Genomic DNA, 21,040 nt, shown 5'->3' on the forward strand with positions numbered 1-21,040 from the left:
CTCATTAGTGACTTTTTACAGTTGATTTGTTTGAATCAGGTCCACACAAGGACTACACATTGTATTTTAAACTGTTCTAACCACAACAGAGTATTCCTCTCACCCCCATATCTTTCCATGATGTCTGTCCTTCTCGGCAACAGGGATACTTAGCTGAGGGAAGCTACAGTTTTCAAATAATTCCCACAAATTGAATATCTAGTTCACACATCCCGAGAAGGAAGTACAAACAGTAGTCAATACCCAAGAAACACTGCGTCTGTATGGAATGGAGAGAGTACATTTACACGTGGGTTTGTCATCCATTCTCCCTGGAAATTCATCAGTGTATTTGTGCATCGGCCGAGAACTCTCTCTATTTGTCCACCTCTGTGATGTCTCCATCACAAGCTATGGCCAAGTCTCTTCACTCAAGATGCACAGTTACATGTAAGTGATGCTGGCTTGAAAATTCTGTCTTTGTCATTGAGCTTAAAAAAATTAGACTCCAACTTGGCCTGTGTACCCACCCCCACTCCCCCTTGCTGTGGGAGAATAGCCTTGGAAATGGAAACCACAGCCTTGTTATTTTCATAAATGGGTCATGACTTTGGTAGAGTACTTTGCATTGAGGAAATTTTCAAGTTTTCATGCTTGTTTTGGTTCTGTTTTGAACTTTAAGGTCTAGTGATCCTCCACTGTGTTGTGGCAGATGGGAATTCAACCAGGAGTCCTGAAAAGGATGGCCTTCTCTGTGGAGATCCTGGGGAAAATTGCGCAGGTAATGCTTAACAAGTGATGCATTTGTATTTTATCAGCCTCATGTTCAATCTTGGAAAGTTGATTTCCCTAATTTTAATTTTTAATACTCTTGAAATCATAAAACTAGGTAGTTTTTTGAGCACATACTAATATCCCAGGCTCTCTGCCAAGTGCTGTATGTACAGTAATGCCTTCACTCCTCACAAGGGCCCTCTGAGCTGGATAGTATTTTTGACTTTATTTCAAGGTGAAGCCCAGAAAGATTAAGTAAATTGCCAAAGGTTACAGAGCAGGTAAATTGTAAATCTGGGATTCACACTCAGGTCTTTCTGATTCCAGTGCTTCCATTTTTAATAGTGACACTATTTTAGGTGTCTCAGGTGTGTCCTCCAGACTCAAGCATAGAATATCTTCAACGAGATTCATAAAAAGTTGGCATATTCTATTCAAATTATTTTTTTTCTATTCCACACTTAAAAGAAGGGAGGAAGGCAATGACTTTTATATATTTTTACATTAGAGATGCTTGATTCAGTATTCTCAAAGCTATTAGTCCAAAGTAGGGATGAGCCTTGATCTAGAGTCAGATAATAAATATTTTAGGTCTTGTGGACCATGCCGCCTTTTTACAGCTACTCAACTTGGACATTGTACTGCGAAAGCAGCCATAGACACTTTGCAAATGAATGGCATTAGAGGTATTTCAATAAAACTTTATTTAGAGAAACAGGCTGTGGGCCAGATTTGGCCCTTGGGCCATAGTTTGACTGACCCCAGTCTGTCCTTTATAGATCGAATGGTCCGGTCTTCTACAGGGGTTGTTTCTGATTCAAAACAAAACACAGGCCAATTCTAAAAGTAGGTTGGAGAGAGCCTCCTATATTCCCTGGAAACTTTGGAGCTGAGAGGGCAGTGACTTGGTGTTAAGTGCGCCTTTCCTAGCACCCCGGAGAAGTCATAACTGAGCCAGGAACATGCTGAGCAAGTTGTCCTGATGTGAGTCATCAGTTCCAGCCCAGTCTTCCTCTTTCTTCCCTCATACTAGTAGGTGGTCTGGAAAGTGCCCACAGGCTGTGGAATCCATTGGTGTCTTAGGTCATGCTTGTGTGGGTCTTGTCACTCATGTAGAGGGAAGAACAAGGCCAATTTTATGTGGTTGTGTGCTTTTCTTCAGCTGAGTTTTGAATATCTTCAATGATGGCATTTTCACATTTCCTTTGGGGGATTATTCCATCATCCAGTGATTGACAGTGTTAAAAAACCTGCTTCATCATTATCCTAAATGTGTTGCCTATTTTTTTTTTATTTTAGTAAGAATATTTAAACATGGAATCTACCCTTTTAACAAAACTTCAAGTGTACAGTATAAGATTGTTAACTATAGGCAGGATGTTGTACAGTACATCTCTAGAAATTATTCATCTTGCATAACCCAAACTTTATACCCATTAAACAACAACTCCTCATTCCCCCCATACTTCCACCCCCCAATCCCTGACAACCACCATTCTACTCTCAGCTTCTGTGGATTTGGCTATTTAGATAGCTTTTTAAAGTAGAATCATGTGTTCATTCTTCTATAACTGGCTTACTTCCCTTAGCATAATGCTCTCAAGGTCCATCCGTGTTGTTGCAGATGGCTAGAGTTCCTGCTTTTTTTAAGGCTGAATAATATTCCATTGTTTGAATAAACCACATTTTCTTCATCCATTCATGTGTTGATGGATATTTAGGTTGTTTCCACATCTTGGCTATTGTGTATAGTACTGCAATAAACATGGGAGTGTGAGTATCTCTTTGAGATTCTGATTTCAATTCTTTTGGATAAATACTTAGAGGTTGGATTGCAGGATCGTACAGTAGTTCTGTTTTTCAGGTGTTTTTTTTTGTTTTTTTGTTTTTTTTTTAGAAAACTCCATAATATTTCCCATAGCAGCTATAGGTTCCCTTTTCAGTCTATTAATTGTTTCTTTCCCATGCAGAAGATTGTTAGCTTGTTTAAGGTCACACAGTAGATGGAGTAGCCTGACAAGAATTTGGAGAGACTGGCTCCAGAATTATTGTTAATCACCATGCTAAACTGCTAGAATCATGTGGGAAGATCACAATGCTGAATATGCAAAGGAAATTCTGAAAAATAATCCTTGAAAGTAAAGCCCAAAAGGGACAAACTGTTCTTGAAAAGGAATTAATGTGGAGCAGGAGCATATTGTCTTTATTGACTGCGTGACCTTGGGCAAGTCACTTAAGCTTTTAGACATCAGTTTGCAACCTGTAAGATGAAAAAGTGAATCAGATGATCTTTACGAGTTGTTCTGGTTTCTAAATGACTTTATAATTTTATTTTCAACTAACCCCAATCTCTTAGCATTTCATTTTTCGTTTGTCCTTTTCTGCCTTGAGTAAGGAATGTATTCATTCCTACCAATACTTCTGTGTACCTGCAATGCAGCAGGCCCTGTTCCAGGTACTCCGGATGCAACAATGAACAACATAGTCAAAGATGAGGCCGGAGAGGTAATGGAGAAAGAGAGGTAATGGGTAATGTCATGTAGAGCCTTGCTGGGGATTATAAAACCTTCAGCTTTGAGTTTCAATAGCAAAATGGTGTCTGTGTGCAATGAGACAGTTAAGAGGGGACAGACAGAAGCAGGGAGACTAGTTAGAAGTTGTTGCCATGGAGACTACTTCCTGTCTAGAGAGAAATATCAGGCTTAGACCAAGGGAGTAGAGATGGAGGGATGATTCTGCGTATATTTTGAATACAACCAATAGAATTTTCTGATGAATTGGATGTAGAGTAAAAGAGAAAGAAGTCAAAGTGACTCCAAGATATTTGACCTGAATCACAGAAATAATGTAGTTGTCATTTACTGAGATGAGGAAAGACCAGATTTGAGGGGGGAAATCAGGTGTTCCATTTGGGTAGTGTTAATTTCAAATGCCAGTTAGACAACCAAGTGGAGATGTTCATTGGACTCTTAGACATTGAAGGAAGAGATCTGGGATGGAAACATAAATTTGAGATTGTTACCATGAAGGCGTTCAAAGCCAGGAAATGCCCAGAAAGGGAGTGTAGAGAGAAGAGATGAGAAAGCACTGAGTCCCAATGCATTGCAAAATTTAGAGGCTGGAGGATATGGAAAAGAACCAGCAAAGGAGATGGAGCAAAGGAGGCATTATATATACCAGAATCCCATAGCTTGCTCTCTTGAAAAGCTAAAGAAATACAAGTTCTCTTCCTGTTCATTTTTGTTTGTCTGCCCCCCTAGCTGTGAATAATTTTAAACATGCAAATACACTTACACATCAACACTAAATTCTTTTTTCTTCCTTTAAAGGGATAGAATGAAAAGGGCAGCTGTAAGTGAGGACCCACTCCTGTAAGCTGAGAAATCACTGGCCTAGTCCTCCTGGTTAAAAGACATGCAGATCTGTTCTGATTAGCCTCCTGCCTAAGCATATTCTAGTAACACTGGAGCGTTAGCAAGTACATCTGTGAGATCTATTTTTCTTTTCCTGGCGTCACCAACTCTTTTCCATTTCTGTAGGAAATGGCATTGGATGTAACACAAATGGGAATCCTCAGCTAAGAGAGATTTTCAAATTTTGTACTTCTTCAAGGACGGTGTGAATTTATATTCCCCCATCTCAGGGAGATAGCAGGCAAGATAAGAAGGAAAATTAACTTAGAAAATATAAAACTTTCTTCCTCATCTCCTGTTTTAAGAAGGTTGTTAAAGGAGGAAACTCCTACTGGGAAGTTGTCAGGAAGCCAAGGACTAGAGGTTAAAGTCTTAGCCTCTACATCATAGACTAGGCAGAAACTTCTCTGCAAACTTAAACTGTGACCACTTAAACTTTTCTGTGCATTAGCTGCTCCTTTTTTGAGGTCAGATATCTATGTGGGAAGAAAAATCTATAGGTATTTGTTTTACTCCTTCTCTCTTGTTAACACTGTTGAGACTTTTTATCTCAAAATTTAGGCCCTCCTTTTAAATCTCTTGCACAGAGATTTAACTATGTATTTAACTAGGGGGTTAGAGATACTATGAGGTTAACACACTGTAAGGAGAACTACATAAAATATTTTACACTTCAAGTTGATTTTAGAAGAACTACTGATATTAATATTATTTATAAGATCATCAAATAGATTTGTAATGAGCACAACTGGAAGAACTAAGTGAATGTTTTATGAAAAATAAAGCTAATGTATAAATTCTGAGGAGTTTTAAACATAAAGCATCACAAGGCCTGTTTGGGTTTGAGAATAAGAATCGTGTACAAGAAAGATCAGGGAACTGTGCTCTTTAATCAAAGCAGCCATCAAACTGAGAAAAATTCCATACTTAAACTAAGTCATTTGAGTGTGTGGTCTATTCCTCCACTTAAGTTTGACCCAAGCGAATCTATCACATCTCATCTAACTATTCATATGATCCAAGGAAGGTGACCACTTCTTGTCTATTTGCCCATATGATCGAAGAAAGATGTTCTTACTTAGAATTAGATGTTGTCATACACCTACCTACAGGAACCCTCGTAGTTCCTTATCTAATTGGCTTTAGAATCTTTGGAATATGGCATCTCAAGAAGAGATTGAAATACGTTACTTGTGGTGCCCATCCGCTTAGGAGTTTCTGTTGTAGTTTTACGGTGCAATTCTGTGGGACATTCTCTCACTCCCAGAGAATGTTTTGGTTTTGGGAACGTGGGTTGGAAAAGAGTAAGGTAGGAGGGAAAAAAGATCAATTAGGTTCCACCACCCCGGTATCAGGGGAATTTTCGTGTTAGGTTTTCAAGACCAGGTCATTCGTTTCTCAACAAAGAAACAATACATGGGACGAATCATTCTTTTGTCATAGGATTAACTTTTCCTTCTTGATAAACATCTCTGGAATGGAAAGGTAGGTCTTGCCATCCCTTGCCCTATGTCATCAGGTCTCATGATAGGCAGAAAATGTTAGATTTCACAGTTGTTCAATTTTCAGATAATGTGACCTTGATGAATAATAGATGAAGAGAACTGGAATCAAAGGTGCGTTTTGAAAGGGAGTATGCTGATAAGCCTTCTCATTTCCATCAGAGAGAAGAGATGATCCCATCTGTTTGGGGAGGTGGGGGGAGGGCGGCACAGTATGTGTGATGAATTTTTCTCCAGTTTTTAAAGTTCCATAGAGAAATCACTGGATATTTTCTGCTTGGTGCCATGGAAGGGTTTTTAAATCCAAATAATTCTGGGAATATTTAAGATCATGTTTATTTGGCAAAGGAGAGAGCTCTGTGAATGATCCAAACAGCGCCTGGCAACCATTTCCTTGGCACGGGTCTGTGCTGCTTGGACCGGCTGAGGCCGGTCAAGTCACTGCAACCAGCAGCTGCTGGTCAAGGCACTTTCTGGTATCTCGCTCTGCATGGTGTTTATTAAAAGGCTGGCTACATTTAAAGGGGCCTAACAACTAGAGGAAGTACTAAAGCTCAGGATACAGAGCCATATGGCTTATGCTTAAAGTCAGGGATGCTTTGCAAAGTAGGAAGGACCTTTCTGGAGCACAGCAGATCTGTCACTAAGTCTTCTTGCTTCCTAAATTCATCTCCTAGACCTCCGTGTCCCTGCTGCAGGCCCACGTCACGTATGTTTGCATGGCTCAGCCAATGGTTTTCTCCTTGCTCCCAGCCTCTTCCTACTCTAATCCAATCAGCAGCTTTCTACCTAATACACTGATACAATTTTAAACTCAAAAAGCGTAGCTCTTACATATACCATTTAATGTAATCCATAAGAACTTTCTTCACCTCTCCCTTGCCCTGTATTTCAAGTGTAAACACCTCAGCCTACTGACATTTGAGGTTTCGAACTTCCATTCACAGCCGTCCTCGGCTGCTCCCCACCAGGTCCCCTTACATCTCCATTAAATCTGCTTCCTACCCGCTGCATGATCAGGCTTGCGTATTCCTGACCCTGAGCTTTTGCTCCTAACATCCTTCACAACTGAATAGCTTGCTTACCTCCTCTTAAAAAAAAAAAAAATCCGTATTTTCCAGAACATTTTCTTTCATTAGATAAGCACTCTTTGTAATGATACAAGATTTCTCTTAGAATTTCCAAGATTTTCAAGATTCTAGCATCAACTCAGTTACTGAGGACTTGATTGTCCGGGGTCCTCTGCTAAGAACATCCACGTGAGTTCTTATTTGAGCTCCATAACAGCCCTCTAAGGCAGATGCTATCATCTTCAGTATACAGGTAGGGAAACTGAGGCGCAGACCGCTTCGTAAGCTTGCCCAGACCATGCAGCTAAGGAAAGGCAGAGCTAAAAACACTGATTTCCTTCCTCCTAATCTGGTCTTCTTTCTTTCCACTGTTTCCAGCATGCCACAACTGTTTATGTGGTTACTATGGCTGTTCTTATCGATGGGTTGTTTATTATCATCTTTAATGTGTTCTGTTGTACCAATTTAGATAGACAAGATATGCTTTACTCTTCTGATGTTTCCCAGGGCTTACTACAGGACTCTGGAAATAGCAGGTACGAATGAAAGTTGACTGATAAGTTTATTTGTCAAAACATACAGATCTTTGTTTTTAAGACACTTTGCAGTTATTTCTGGAAGAAATTTCAGTAAGAACCGCATTGATTGGCATGCATGGGAGCATATGTTGGCATGCACAAACTGTCAGCATAGCTGGTAATCAAGTCACCAACCCAAACCAGGTCAGCCAGTTCCTCAGCAAAATTCTGCCACCCCCTGAAACTTTGTGACCTGGCATTACAGGAATTTGCTGTGTATAGATCATCCGAAGTTCTTGGCAATTCCTCTCCTTGGTGGCCCTGGGCAATTATATATACTCATTTTATCGTATTAATTAAGACGTTTTCGGAGTCATTACTATCCAGGTCATTGGGATGCCCGGTGCCATACTAAACCTCGTGTGAAACGCCCTTCTGAAGTGAACATCGTGGTCTTTCTGGCTCCACAGGTGTCTGAGTCCTGTACACTGTTGGCCACACCACGAATGTGGGGAAGTCCAAACCTTGGCCGGAGCTGGCTAGTTAGCTGTAGTCTCTGGGTGTGGGCACATGTCTGGTGTGGATCAGCACATGGAACAGCAAGTCCGTATCTCTGTACTGTTTCTCTTGTCAATCCTTATTTATTAAAACCTTCTACATGTAAGCAAGGGAGAAATTGTTACATATTTCTATCCCCAGTTAAAAAATTAGGCAATGAAAACTCTAAAAGGTAAGACAAGGAAGTCCAAGCAGGATCAAAATCCTGGATATGAAGCTTCCAGGATTTTCCTTTCTTCAGGGCAAGAGAAACCATTCAGGGGTTAGCTGCGAGGGAGAATCTCTCCTTCAGGCAAGCACGACTGGGTGCAGCAGGTTGAGAGCAGATGACAGCTCCCTGCTGAACACCTGGCTTGGCCCAGCGCCACAGTAGGACAGTCATGGACTCCAGGGCAAGACCCACTGCGTCTGAGTCTTGCTTCTGCCACTTACTAGCTGTGTGATCTTGGAAGGTGACTTAGCCTCCATGTGTTGTTCTTTGTTCACCCATAAATGGGAGATTAGAATGATGCTTACCTCACAGGGCTGTTATAAGCATCAAGTTACTATATAGTAATATATATAAAGTATATGACCAGTATCCAGCACTTGGTAAGTGTTATGTGCATGTTTAAGGAAAGAAGCAAAGGAAAGGAAAAGAAAGGAAAGGAAAAGAAAAGAAAAAAGAGTTATTTTTTGAATGAAGAGTAAAAGGCTCTGATAACCTTCCCAGAAAGTGTAGTCTTCTCTCACTGCAACTATGCTTCACCCTTTAAGCAACACCAAGGTTTCTGAGAGGTAGGCTGGACACAAATCTTAATTAAAATTAGCAACATTCCCACCAGGATCCCCAAGACCCTATCTTTAGAGCTATTTGGGGACCACAAAACTCTGGCTTTTATCCCAGGGTGGAGAGAAGGAGAATCGAGAAATTGGAGTATGTTCTATAGGAAAAACCGCAGCAAAGAGAGGAACAGGATTCTAGGCACCGATGTGTATCTGGAGTGGACTGATGGGGCTTTTTCTCACTTGGCAGCCACCACCACGCAAGCCAGGCGGAGAGGCCACTTCTCGCGGTGCCCCAAGCAATACAAGCACTACTGCATCAAAGGGCGATGTCGCTTCGTGGTGGCCGAGCAGACGCCGTCCTGCGTGTAAGTGGAGCGCTCCGGCCAGCAGGCAGAGGGGTGCACAACGGTGCCGACCTGGGACTTGGCAGGACTGGAAAGTCTGGACTAACCAAGCCCCTGGTTCCTGGAACCCCCTCCGTTCCCTTGGGCCTGTCCCGGGCACTTGCTTCGGGGGCCGTTGGGCAGCTGCTTATGGAGAAACGGACGCCCACTTTCCTCCTGAAATGGGAGCCTGCCAGAGCCCAGGTCTGCTCGCAGGCTGTGTCCTCTGCTGCTTTCCGCAAGCAGAACTTTCTGTTAGGTGTGAAGCATGCTTTTTGGCTCCATTAATCTCCTGGGTGGTTCGAATGGAAGCGAATTCTTCCGTCATGTGTGAAGTGGTTTGTAGTTAATGTAAATATGGAGGGTTTTCTGCCACATTAAAAGCTACTTTTGCAGGTGTCAATGAAGTGCAAGGAAATGAGTCTGTTTATAAGCAGAGATTTGCAAAGCCTGTTTATTATGAAGGGGATTGGAAGAAAAGTGCTCTTTCCACCTCTTCGGAGATTGAGTCCAAGTTTAATTTTGTTCAGGCACAGACAATCTTTTTGCATTTAAAAAATATTTGTTTTCTTCTAAAGAGATGTCCCTCTCTCTGAGACCTCTCCTGATGGATGAGCAAGGTGATTTTTTAAGTATAATTTTGACCTAAAGTTTATAGAATGTTTATGTTTTTATGTGTCGTTCCCCCAGTATACAATTTTTTTATAAGTGTCTCAAAACAGAGATTCCAAATCCTAATTTAGTGGACATTTAAGGGCCATGGACTTCATCAAAATTTAATTATAATTAAATCTAATTAAAAAATAAATATACTGGATAATACTTAGAGGGGCATAAGAATTGCTAATGTAAGGAAATAAAAAAATGTGTGTGTTTTGGGAAAGAAAAGAGCTGATTTTTTTTTATTTCCTCTAATTGCCCACTGGCTTAGGAGAATATTTTGAGTTTTAAAAATATTTATTTTATTATTATTATTTTTTTTAGAGCGAGAGAGAGGGTGTGCATGCTCATGCAAGCATGGCGGTTTAGGGGGGAGAATTGAGAATATATATTTTTTTTTATTTTACTTATTTGACACAGAGAGAGAGAGCTGGTGAGAGAGAGAGCACAAGCAGGGGGAGCAGCAGAGGGAGAGGGAGAAGCAGGCTCCCCACTGAGCAGGGAGCCTGATGTGGGGCTGGATCCCAGGACCCTGGGAACGTGACCTGAGCCGAAGGCAGATGCTTAACGACTGAGCCACCCAGGCGCCACGAGAATTGAGAATTTTAATCAGGCTCCACACCCAGCGCATAGCCCCACCCGGGGCTCCATCTCATGACCCTGAGATCATGACCTGAGTCGAAATCAAGAGTCGGACACTTAACCAACTAAGCCACCCAGGTGCCCTGAGTTTTAAAATATTAATGCCCTTTAACCCAGTACATTTTTCTAACTTGTCCCTATGTCTGCTGATTTATTGTTTTTTAATACTGCTGCCTTCTAAAATGAAAACCACTATATGTAAACTACCTGCCTAAGATCAATACACAGCTTGTCCCCTTCAGCGTGCGGTTAAAACTCATTTCTATGGCCTCCGTAAGCTCCTCTGATCCTGGCTCACCCTTTTAGTCATATCTCTCACTGTGTGCCCAGATGTTCCTCTGAAATCCTACATTCCTTTTCATGCTTTATCACACAAGCTCCCACAGTCCGGAAAGTTTATTGTTACTGATGTTTTAGTTGCAACTCAGACATCAGCTCCTCCTGGACCCCTGCTTTGGCACTGACTTCCCTCTTCTTGGACACACACTCAGGTGTGTTAAATGTCCTTTCTCTGAGATCCAGTCACCCTCCTATGCAAATTCTTTTCCTCTGAAGCATAGCTGTTGGTTTCCTTGAGTCACCCTTCTGTGTCTGTGAGCACCTAAAGGTGGGTCTCGTGGCTTATTCATTTTTTGTGTTCTGGTGCCAAGTACAGGGCCAGAATTTAATAAGTGTTCAGGAAATGACTGGTGAATAAGTCAATAAGCCCCTCTAGCATGGTCCATCTAATGCTATGCTAACTGTCAAAACCAAGGCCTGCCTGTGGGCCAGGAATAGCTTCTTAGTGGTAAAATGCTACAGAACCAATGGGAAGCCGAAGAGCATAGTAGTCAGGACACAGATTTTGGAGTCAGATAGACTTGAGTTAAGACTTTGCACCAGTTATAAGCACTGCTAACAGTGGGCCAATTACCTTCCCTGAGCCTCTAAAAGGGGATAGTAATATTTCCCTCTCAAGTGTTGAAAATAAAGCATTATGTTAAGCAAAAATTTTTATTATAGTAGCCAGCACAGAGTAGATGGTCCATAAATTGTACTGCTGAGATGAGTGGGACATGTTTGACTTGGGCTTGAACTTTTGGGTGACGTGGCATAGCATAGATTCAGGCAAAACTCTCTTGCCATGGGTAACTCTGCTACCCTGAAAAACCAGAGGTATCCCCTTTTGCTTTGAATTACAGGAGTTGAAGACTCCTGCTTTTTACATTAAAAAAAAAAAGTGTGTTTCCAATAACTCAAATCCCCTTAGTCTTCTCAGTATTTTCTCGGAATGGGGATGATTTGTTTCTAGACACATACTTTTTATTTATTTATTTATGCAGCACAGCTCATTTAAGCAGTGTTGTGTGTGCTTGGGGCATAAACTTGAGAGTCAAACTTCCTGTGTTTGAATCCCAGCCCCACTCACTTAATTTCTCTATACCGCTGTTTTTCCATCTGTAGAATGGGTTAATAATGGCACCTATCTCAAATGATGTTATAAGGATCAATTGAGTTAATAGTTACAAATCTCTTATAATAGTGTCTGCTGATTATTTCAGAATAGTGATCCCAAATCTGATTTGTCAGAGTCCTGAAGGGTCATGGGCATCTTTAAAAATTATTTTACATTTTATAGGATGCTTATCAAATAAAAACTCATTTATTCAATTATTCAGCATTTAATAAACATCTACTAGGATCTGGCCCTCTTGATCTCTTCCTCTCCCGTTGAAATGACCATTAGCTGATATGTTATTGGTTTGCTGAGAAGGGAACTAGCATGAGAGCCACTATATAACGGGCTATGGAAAGGTTTGACCTTCTAGCATGACTTTATTAGGTTATAGCTTGCAAGAAGTACTGCTTACTGAGAAATTCAATTAAAGCATGGTTACGCCACTGAACCCAGAACTTATCGTTAGAAAAACATTCTAAAAGAGCAGCAAGTAAGGGCTGTATATTTTATAGGCAAAGTTATTGTTTAAAAATTCCTTATTCAGTAAATTTGTTAGAGAAACGAGCTAATTGGAAGAGACTATATTTGTAAGATTTCAATTATGACCTTAAAAAAAAAAAACTCTTTAAAAAATCTCCCTCCCACACATACAATTAAATGTGATTTTCCCCTCCAGCTCCAGTCCTATGTGCAAGAGACTTTTGATATTTCAAGATATTTCTAAGCTCTCTTCTTGTGATCCTGACCTTGTGACAAAGATGGCTAGCTATCTTGCAGGAAGCAATTTTCCCTCATATATCCTTGGGGTCCTTTTGCAATAGACGCCATTAGATATCTTTTCTCTTTGTCTTGCATTGAGCATCACCTTTCAGTTGATGGTTGTGACCAAGCTAGTTTTTTTGTTGTTGTTTCAAGCATTATATCAGTTATAATGTTGGCATTAAGGGATCTCCTTACTTGTGCAAGATAGGCTTTATGGGAATTAAATGCTTGCTCCTGTCAAACATAACCTATAGAATGGCCTGGCAAATAGATCCTTTCTTTAAAAAATAAAAACAGAACAAAACAAAACAAAACAAAAAACAAACAAAAAAAACAACCAAGGTTACAGAGAAATCTTTTTAAGAAGTAGAATTTCATCTTTTTGAGATTTATATAATTAAATATGTGACCAGTATCTCTTTTGTTTTGAACGAGTCTGAGGGGTCGAAAGGGCAAATACTTGCTAATGCAAAGGTACTGATGTCACAACATGTTTTCACTTTTGAAGTGTCCTCAGACAAACTTCTTACATACCTTTGAAGCAGAGAATACTATGGATAGTCTCCAAATCACTGAGCTTTTAACTTGTTGAGCGTTGCTCAGACAGGCCTTGGCTGGGCCAAAGAGAACCTGCTGTGTTGAGGTAAATCCTAAGGCTGTGTTGATAAAGAGTTGAGAGACTGAGGAAAGTGAATGTCCCCCTTGGGCATTTGTTGCTGTCTGGTTGCTGCACTTTATGAGGGCCATGGAGAAAGGGGCCACTTACAGGACAGTGGAAGGCATGGTGTACACATCTGACAATGGACTCTTGAGCATCAGATAAAGGAGCTGGAGAGGACAAGACTTACTGTGTTTTGGGAGCATGTGGTTGGAGAGGTGGTGAATGGAGGAGCATCACGTCCTGTGTGGCCACTTCGAGTAGCAGAATCAGAATTGGTGGGTGGAAGTTGAGAGAGAGAGAGAAATCCTGTTGAATCACATTTATGGAGCTTTCTATGTGTTAGGCATTGGTCTATGAACTTCCACACACATTACAATGTTGGATCATATAAAGCCTGGTGATGGGTATTAAGGAGGGTATGTATTGAATGGAGCACTGGGTGTTATACGCAAACAATGAATCATGGAACACTACATCAAAAACTAATGATGTAATGTATGGTGATTAACATAACATAATAAAATAAAATTTTAAAAAAAGTAGTGTAATTTTTAAATAATTTGTAGCAAGAGAACTTGGGCATGTTGGGTGCCCTACAATGAAATGGGAAGTCCTGGGGATTTTGAATTCCTTGTCATGCTGCTATTTACGTGCTTGGGAAGGCTGCGGAGGGAATTTTACTATCCCCTCTCTTTCAAGCTCGGAATCTAAAATTTTAAACTAAGTTTTAGTAAATTGCCATCATCTCTGCTTATTTATGTTAGCCATATTGTTGCTGTTCAAGTGATGACAGGTTTTCAGCAAAGCAAAGAAAGTGAAATTATTTGTGAACACAGGGGTATTCAGCTTAATTGGAAAAAAAATTTTTTTAAAGGAACTGCACCTTCTATTAATTCCAGTTAATGACAACAATATTAGTTTCTTCAAACAAGAAATAGTAGAGATTCTTCAAAGTCTTGCACTATTAACCCTGTTGTCTTATTTTTCCAGCTGTGATGAAGGCTACACTGGGGCGAGATGTGAGAGAGTTGACTTGTTTTACCTCAGAGGAGATAGAGGGCAGATTTTGGTGATTTGTCTGATAGCAGTTATGGTCATTTTTATCATTTTGGTGGTCGGTGTCTGCACATGCTGTCAGTAAGTATTTTTTAAATTTAATTTTAAGTAAATCTGAGAAATTGTATTTTGCTGTTTCTTTTCTTCTTTCCTTCCTTCCTCCCTCTTTCTTCTTTCCTTTTTGCTATGATTTAAATAAATCACTTTTTGAGGTCTGCCATCACTTTTATTGAAGTATCTATTTACAATAAAACACATGATGCATAGTTTGTGTCATTTTACTGGGCATAATTATTATAATTAAAAATAAAATATGCATAAATCTCTTGATTAAAAAAAAGAAGGTGGACAAAAAGTGTGAAGGTGATCAAAGGTATAAACTTCCAGCTGTAAGATAAGTAAGTCCCGGGGGATGTGACGTATGTTGTAGCAACTGTAGATAACAATACTCGATTGTATATTTGCAAGTTGCTAAGAGAGAAGATCTTAAAAGTTCTCATCACAAGAAAGAAAAATTTTATAACTATGTATGCTGACCAATGTTAACTATCCTTACTTTGGTGATCATTTTGCAGTATATACATATATCGAATAATTCCGTTGTATACCAAAACTAATACAATGTCCTATGTCAATTATATCTTAATAAAAAAAGCCAATTATGGAGTCTTGAAGTCAGTCATATTTTATGTGGGTTTGTTATTAGGCTCAACAAGACTTTTATTATCTTGAATTGTACCATGACACAGTAACTTAGGAAGGTAGAAACAGACACACAAAAACATTCCCCCCCCCGGCCACAATAAAATAATGGATTTTATTTACAAAAGATGATTACCCTGTTTTTCCTTTTCATTGCGTACCACAACTTTGAGAATCAAGAAACCCCTTGATTTTTTTTTTCTCTGAGACGGAGTGTTTTGGTACAATTCTTAAGTTAATTTCTTTTGTAAAGCTATAAAAATTTGTATCAAAAATAAAAATAAAAAAAATACAAATTTGTATCAGACCAGGACTCCAACAGAATATGGTAAACCGCCATTTTTTAAAGTGCTATATTTTGGGGGCGCCTGGGTGGCTCAGTCTGTTAAGCGTCTGCCTTCTGCTCAGGTCATGATCCCGGATTCCTGGGATCGAGCTCCTCGGCAGCAGGGAGCCTGCTTCTCCCTCTACCTCTGCCTGCCGCTCCCCTTGCTTGTGCTCTCCCTCTCTCTCTCTGTCAAATGAAAAAATAAAATCTTTTAAAAATATATAAAGTGCTATATCATTGCCCTGAGAAGCTAATCTGCTGCAATCACTTTTGGGCTACTGTACACACCCAAACAGGATGTCTCATGACTCCTTTCTTCACAAAAAAACTTTAGTGTAGCTACCAGAAGTCTAAAATCTTTTATTTTTATCCCAGCTCTGCTATTAGGTATCTTTGAGACCTTGGACGAACTTCTTAACATCTTTATTTTTTTTTTAAGATCTATTTATTTATTTAGTTGACAGAGAATGAGAGTGAACATGAGAGGGGGGAGGGACAGAGGGAGAAGCAGACTCCCCGCTGAGCAGGGAGCCAGATGTGGGACTCGATCCTGGGACTGCAGGATCATGACCTGAAGGCAGATGTTTAACCGACATCCTTAAACTGGCATTTTATTTTCTATAAAACAGGATGATTAAACCAGATAATCTGTAAGATTCCTTGTAGCTATAAAATGGAAAGATATTTAAAAATTTTTTTACCTGCGTTATGGCAAAAAGGGGTTTTTATAACACCAGTTTTGGGGTAGAGCTGAGAAATGGCCTATTTTATCACATCAATTTTGAATTAAACTTTAAGAAACTGGACTTCTGTCCAGAGTATCTAACACTTTGTTTAATGTATCTATAAGCTTAATTAACATAGCCATAGGCTACCCTCACTCTCTTGATTTTCTTATGTCTGTTTCCAATTTGTACTATTTCTTATTCACACACTAAACAATGCTTATTTGTCAGTTTTATAAAATAACTTGTTCTGAAAATTTTTCTTGTGCTAAACAAGCTTCATCAACACCCAGGTACCATATTCTTTCTATTTAAGTAACTCTACTCTATTCATTACGTTGGCCTACTGTGGCTATCATTTGAGCCTGGGGAAAGAGATAGGTTAAGAGAGAACCTAACATATTTAAGAAAAAAAGGAACCTACAAACTTTTAACCATTTAGAAATAAGATCATAGGCCCTCTTGATGGTCGATTTAGTGTTCACATGAACTAACAGGCCCATACCAATGTCTGACACCTTGTTTTCCTAGCCCTCTTCGGAAGCGTCGTAAAAGAAGGAAGAAGGAAGAAGAAATGGAAACTCTGGGTAAAGATGTAACTCCAATAAATGAAGATATTCAAGAGACTAGTATTGCTTAATGGTGAGTGTGATGAACTTGGTAGATGGGATGCTCTTCAGGTGACAGTTACCTGGTGAAATGGGGCTTAACTTTATCTAGTAAATCAGTGATTGGAATTTGATTGTGCTTCAAAACATCTAAAAGTAAATTACTTTTTTTCATAGAATCTGAAGCCAAATAAAAGACTTTCTCATATCTTTCTGTTGTGTGTTACCACATTGAGAGGCATGTGGAAAGAGGACTTTTATATACTTTTTCTAGTGTGCTGAGATCAACCTGCTTTCTAATTCTACATGGTTGTGGTGGTTAGTTTGTACTTTTTCTTCCTCATTTTGGGGCACAAAGAAGAGGTATTTTAGTTTATACATCTCACATTAAAAAAAATAGCAATAACCATGTTTTAAATAATAACCCCATTAACTGAGCGTTTACCCTGTGCCGAACACTGTTCTAAGCTCTTTAAATGTTCTATCAATTAGGATCCCAGCAGGATCCAAACAAGGAGATTTTGACGAGGGATTGGGAGGGCAGGGTTGAGGAACCCACGGGAACTTCAAGGCTCCTGGAGTCTAACACTGGCAGGAGGCTGCCCCTCTCCCATGCCTGAAAGGGCTGGGGAAGGTTACTTTGGCACTGAGAAGCTGGCCGCCAGAGGACCTATACTCTGTAAGAGCTGTATCTGTGGACGAAAGTAGCCACTGCTGGAACCAAAACAAGGAAGAGGAGGAAAGGCAGAAAAAACACCCCAGACTTTCTCACCTCCTGCCTTCAGGTCTTCAACAGGTGCCTCCCATTAGTCAAACCCAACCAGCACCTGGGAGGCAAGGGAGCTGTTGTGATGTGTCAGCCCCCTCCTCCTGGAGTGGAGAGTGTGGGGGGTGGTAAGCAGAGAAAGGTTCCCAGGGGCAAATGGAAGATGGCTAGTACCATCAGCTAGCTGGGGTAGTTTGGCTGTGATTGTGGCAAACCCAGTCAGACTGATTTAAAACAAAGGACTTGTTTTGGCTCACATGAACTGGCAGTCCAGAGGGAAGGTAGTCTGCACACTTGGGTGAACCAGAGGCTCCCACACCGGGAAACATTTTTTCTCTTTTTCTGCTCGTGTATCCAAGAGTTGGCTTCATCCTTGGCTAGTTCCTCTAAAGTCACAGCAGTAGCAAGGATCCACAGGCTTCCTGTTCACCTCCAGCAAGAGAGAGCAGTGACTTTCATTGCTCCACCAGCAGTAGAAAGAATTTCCTTTTCCAGAAACACCCAGCAAGTACATGGGGTATGGCACCTATTTATCGAGAAATCATAATGTTCTCCTAACTTATTACAGGATGACACTCATCATTAATGAACTGAAGACAAAAATGCTGGCTCTAAACTTTTTTTTTTTAATTTGTATAGTACATTTCTTTTAACTAGCTTGCGGTCTTTTTCCTTATTCCTACAGGCTATGAAGTTACCTCCAGGCTGGTGGCAAGCTGCAAAATGCCTTGCTCATTTGAAAATGGACAGAATGTGTCTCAGGAAAATAGCCAGGAGAAATGAATTTTAAATGATATATTTACTTTATATTTGTAATGTTAGTCTGTGTTTTTTACTATTTTTATAATAGTAAATAATTTTATTATTGTTCAGTAATTGGGAAAAAGCACTCAGTTAAGAAATTTTAATCAACTTCCACTTAAAGTTTTCTTACCAGGATTACTAGTCAAACAAAAAAGGAAACTGGGAAGGAGTTTAGATTTTAGAAACTGAATTAATAATAAAGCTACCATTTACCCAGCACTTACATGGACCAAGAATTTAAAGTATATCATCATTTCCTTTAATCCTTTTAAGAACTTATGAGATATCTCTTATGATCCTCATTTCCCATATATGGAACAGACAAAAAGAAGTTAAATAACATAACCTAGATTTACAGAGTTAGGAATTGATGGAGCTGGAATGGGAACCAAGATTTACCCAATTTTAGTTTGTGTTCTTAACTATCATTTTTCTTGATGAGAGTGGGTACAACCCAACTCACTAATATAACCCAAGACTTTATACTAAACTGTGTTTTGCCATGACTCTGAGATGCTGGGGCTATATTCCTGCAGAAACTCAGGTTGGTGAGTCCTGGATATATATGGTACTGTTACCATCATGTTTTCTGCAGCATTGACTTCTATAATGCTTCTTTGCTCCTTTATAAATTCTCCGTGGCATGAATAAATTCTTACATTAGTAAAGCAAACAGATTTGTTCCATAGCTAGGGTAATGAATAAAGATGGAAAGAAAATGCCTGAGAGTCTGTAAGGCCCAGGTAAGTGTTCATGCTCACTAAGGGATAAAAAATAGCCCTGGAAGAAGGGGCTGTTTATTCCTGGGCAATGGTCAGGGACACTCCAACAGAGCCCAGGCACACATTGTTTGTGACCATAGCCTCATTTGTGTTCTTCCAAAAAACAGTGCCTGTGATTGCTCTCAAGCGGATGTTGATGGGATGAAATCATGACCGTAAGCATCTATTACTTGGGACCATCTTGCCAAATGTTCCTTCAACTCCATAGCATATTTAATAAAGACTCTTTTAAAACTGAAAAAGCCAAATCTACATTTAGCCAATATTCCATAGAATATGAAACTTCCTGCATTGACCGGAATTTACAAAAACCGATGGAAGATGTCCCCAAATTGCTATACTTTTGCTGTTGCGATGTAAGCCAAGCAGCTTTTATTCCAGAATCCTAGCAGATTGTACTTTGCAGTGTAGACTTCATACACAAAGTGAAGTGGAGAATTCAGACCAAAGATAAAGTTGGATGTCACCTTCTATCACACATCGTGTTTTGAGTGAGAATGAGGCTGTCTTCACAGAAAAAGCTCAAATATATTAAGAGCTAAGCCAAACAACTAATCATCTTCTAAATCCATTTTTCCTTCTGACTTAATAGGCATCCTTGAAACAGGATTATATCCAATAGATTCCTGCTGCATATGCTTTAGTTTTCAAAAATCTTCTTCTGGGCTCATTTATGCCCTTGCTTTTTCTCGGTGTTCTTTGATACCAAAGTGCTTGAAAGAAACGCTTGTTACAGCATTTAAATAAACAAAACACAATGCTGTAAATGTTTCTTCTTCCCTGAACTGATGTTGGTTGACCAGTGGAATCTCTCAAGCCAAGTCAGGCTTGGGAATGTTGTTTTGATCCTAAAATGTAAATGGTGTCTTTTAAAATTTGGTAGGTCCGATATCAAGAAGGAACTTCAAAGATTTTCATATCTTTTAAAAATGTATTTTATAATTGTTTTGCATGTTCTAAATGATGTTGTTTATGTAAACTGTCAACATTATTATATAATAAAGTAAATTTATTTTTAAAACAAAGCAAGCATATTTATTTCAAATTTTTTTTATCAATACCATGAATTATTAAGAGAAAGAAATTTGCAGATTATTGCTTTAAAAACCTTTATATTTGGGATGCCTGGGCGGCTCAGTCGTTAAGCGTCTGCCTTCAGCTCAGGTCATGATCCCAGGGTCCTGGGATCGAGCCCCGCATCGGGCTCCCTGCTTGGCGGGAAGCCTGCTTCTCCCTCTCCCACTCTCCCTGCTTGTGTTCCCTCTCTCACTGTGTCTCTCTCTGTCAAATAAATAAATAAAATCTTAAAAAAAAAACTTTGTATTTTATAGAAACTACCATTCATATATTTGAAATAGTCCATTTTGATTATAGGTTTTTCTTAGAAACTAATGAATTTGGAAGTGTGGTGGACACCTATGAGATTGCCCAACAGCCTGGCCATATTTTTGAACCCCACAAATAGCTGCATTTGGTTGGTCTAAGGTGAGCACTTCATGAAGTTGGGTGAATTGGAGTTATTCCCAGGGGGACTGTGAACCTGAACAGAAGTTAGTCTTTCTGGGTTTTTTGCACATTAAAATGTGCATTTTGAAGCTATTGCGGCCATGTTTTGCTCCATGTAGCGCAGAAAGGCAAAAGAAGCTGGTCGGAGGAGAACAGAGACGAGCCTCAAGTTTTCTGACAGTCTGAGTCCCCATTATGTGTAATTCTCAAAGTTTAACCTCACTCTGTTCCTTTCTGTGGGCTCTAGGAGACATATTATCATTATAATAAATACTTCATCTGGCTTAAGCTAGTTCTATTTGGATTTCTGGAACCTGGAACCAAGGTCCTGACCAACTCTGGTGCATCATGAGATTGTGGACAAGTTTCTTTTTTTTTTTAAGATTTTATTTATTTATTTGAGAGAGAGAGAGAGAGCACAAGCAGGGGAACCTGCAGGCAGAGGGAGAGGGTGAAGCAGGCTCCCCGCTGAGCAGGGAGCTGGGTGCAGGGCTCGATCCCAGGACCCCAGAAACACGACCCGAGTCGAAGGCAGATGTTGAACGGACTGAACCAGCCAGGCACTCCTGGACAAGTTTCTTAAAACAGAAATGACGTCCTCTCTGAAACAGAATATCAAGTTATGTTTTTCAAAT

General features: G+C 39.8%; 1 protein-coding gene across 1 annotated transcript; it reads left to right on the forward strand.

The window, feature by feature from the left end:
* Positions 1-392: 392 nt before the first annotated feature.
* On the forward strand, positions 393-16,579 carry BTC (betacellulin). Its single transcript, XM_028100514.2, has 5 exons — positions 393-429; positions 662-760; positions 8,830-8,947; positions 14,119-14,265; positions 16,471-16,579. Exons 1-5 carry the CDS (start codon positions 393-395, stop codon positions 16,577-16,579), a joined length of 510 nt encoding a protein of 169 aa, XP_027956315.2.
* Positions 16,580-21,040: the final 4,461 nt, after the last annotated feature.

This window comes from Eumetopias jubatus, unplaced genomic scaffold, assembly GCF_037043125.1.
Source record: "Eumetopias jubatus isolate StellerSeaLion01/CBP00866 unplaced genomic scaffold, mEumJub1_p1.0 scaffold_2, whole genome shotgun sequence".
NCBI classification, from domain to species: Eukaryota; Metazoa; Chordata; class Mammalia; order Carnivora; family Otariidae; genus Eumetopias; species Eumetopias jubatus.

What these genes read in the sequence shown, in the direction of transcription:
- BTC (XM_028100514.2), top strand. Translation starts at nt 393, where the DNA reads ATGGCCAAGTCTCTTCACTCAAGATGCACAGTTACAT. An exon ending in CTCAAGATGCACAGTTACAT is followed by an intron (nt 430 to 661) that starts GTAAGTGATGCT and finishes TTGAACTTTAAG; the next exon opens with GTCTAGTGATCCTCCACTGT. An exon ending in TCCTGGGGAAAATTGCGCAG is followed by an intron (nt 761 to 8,829) that starts GTAATGCTTAAC and finishes CTCACTTGGCAG; the next exon opens with CCACCACCACGCAAGCCAGG.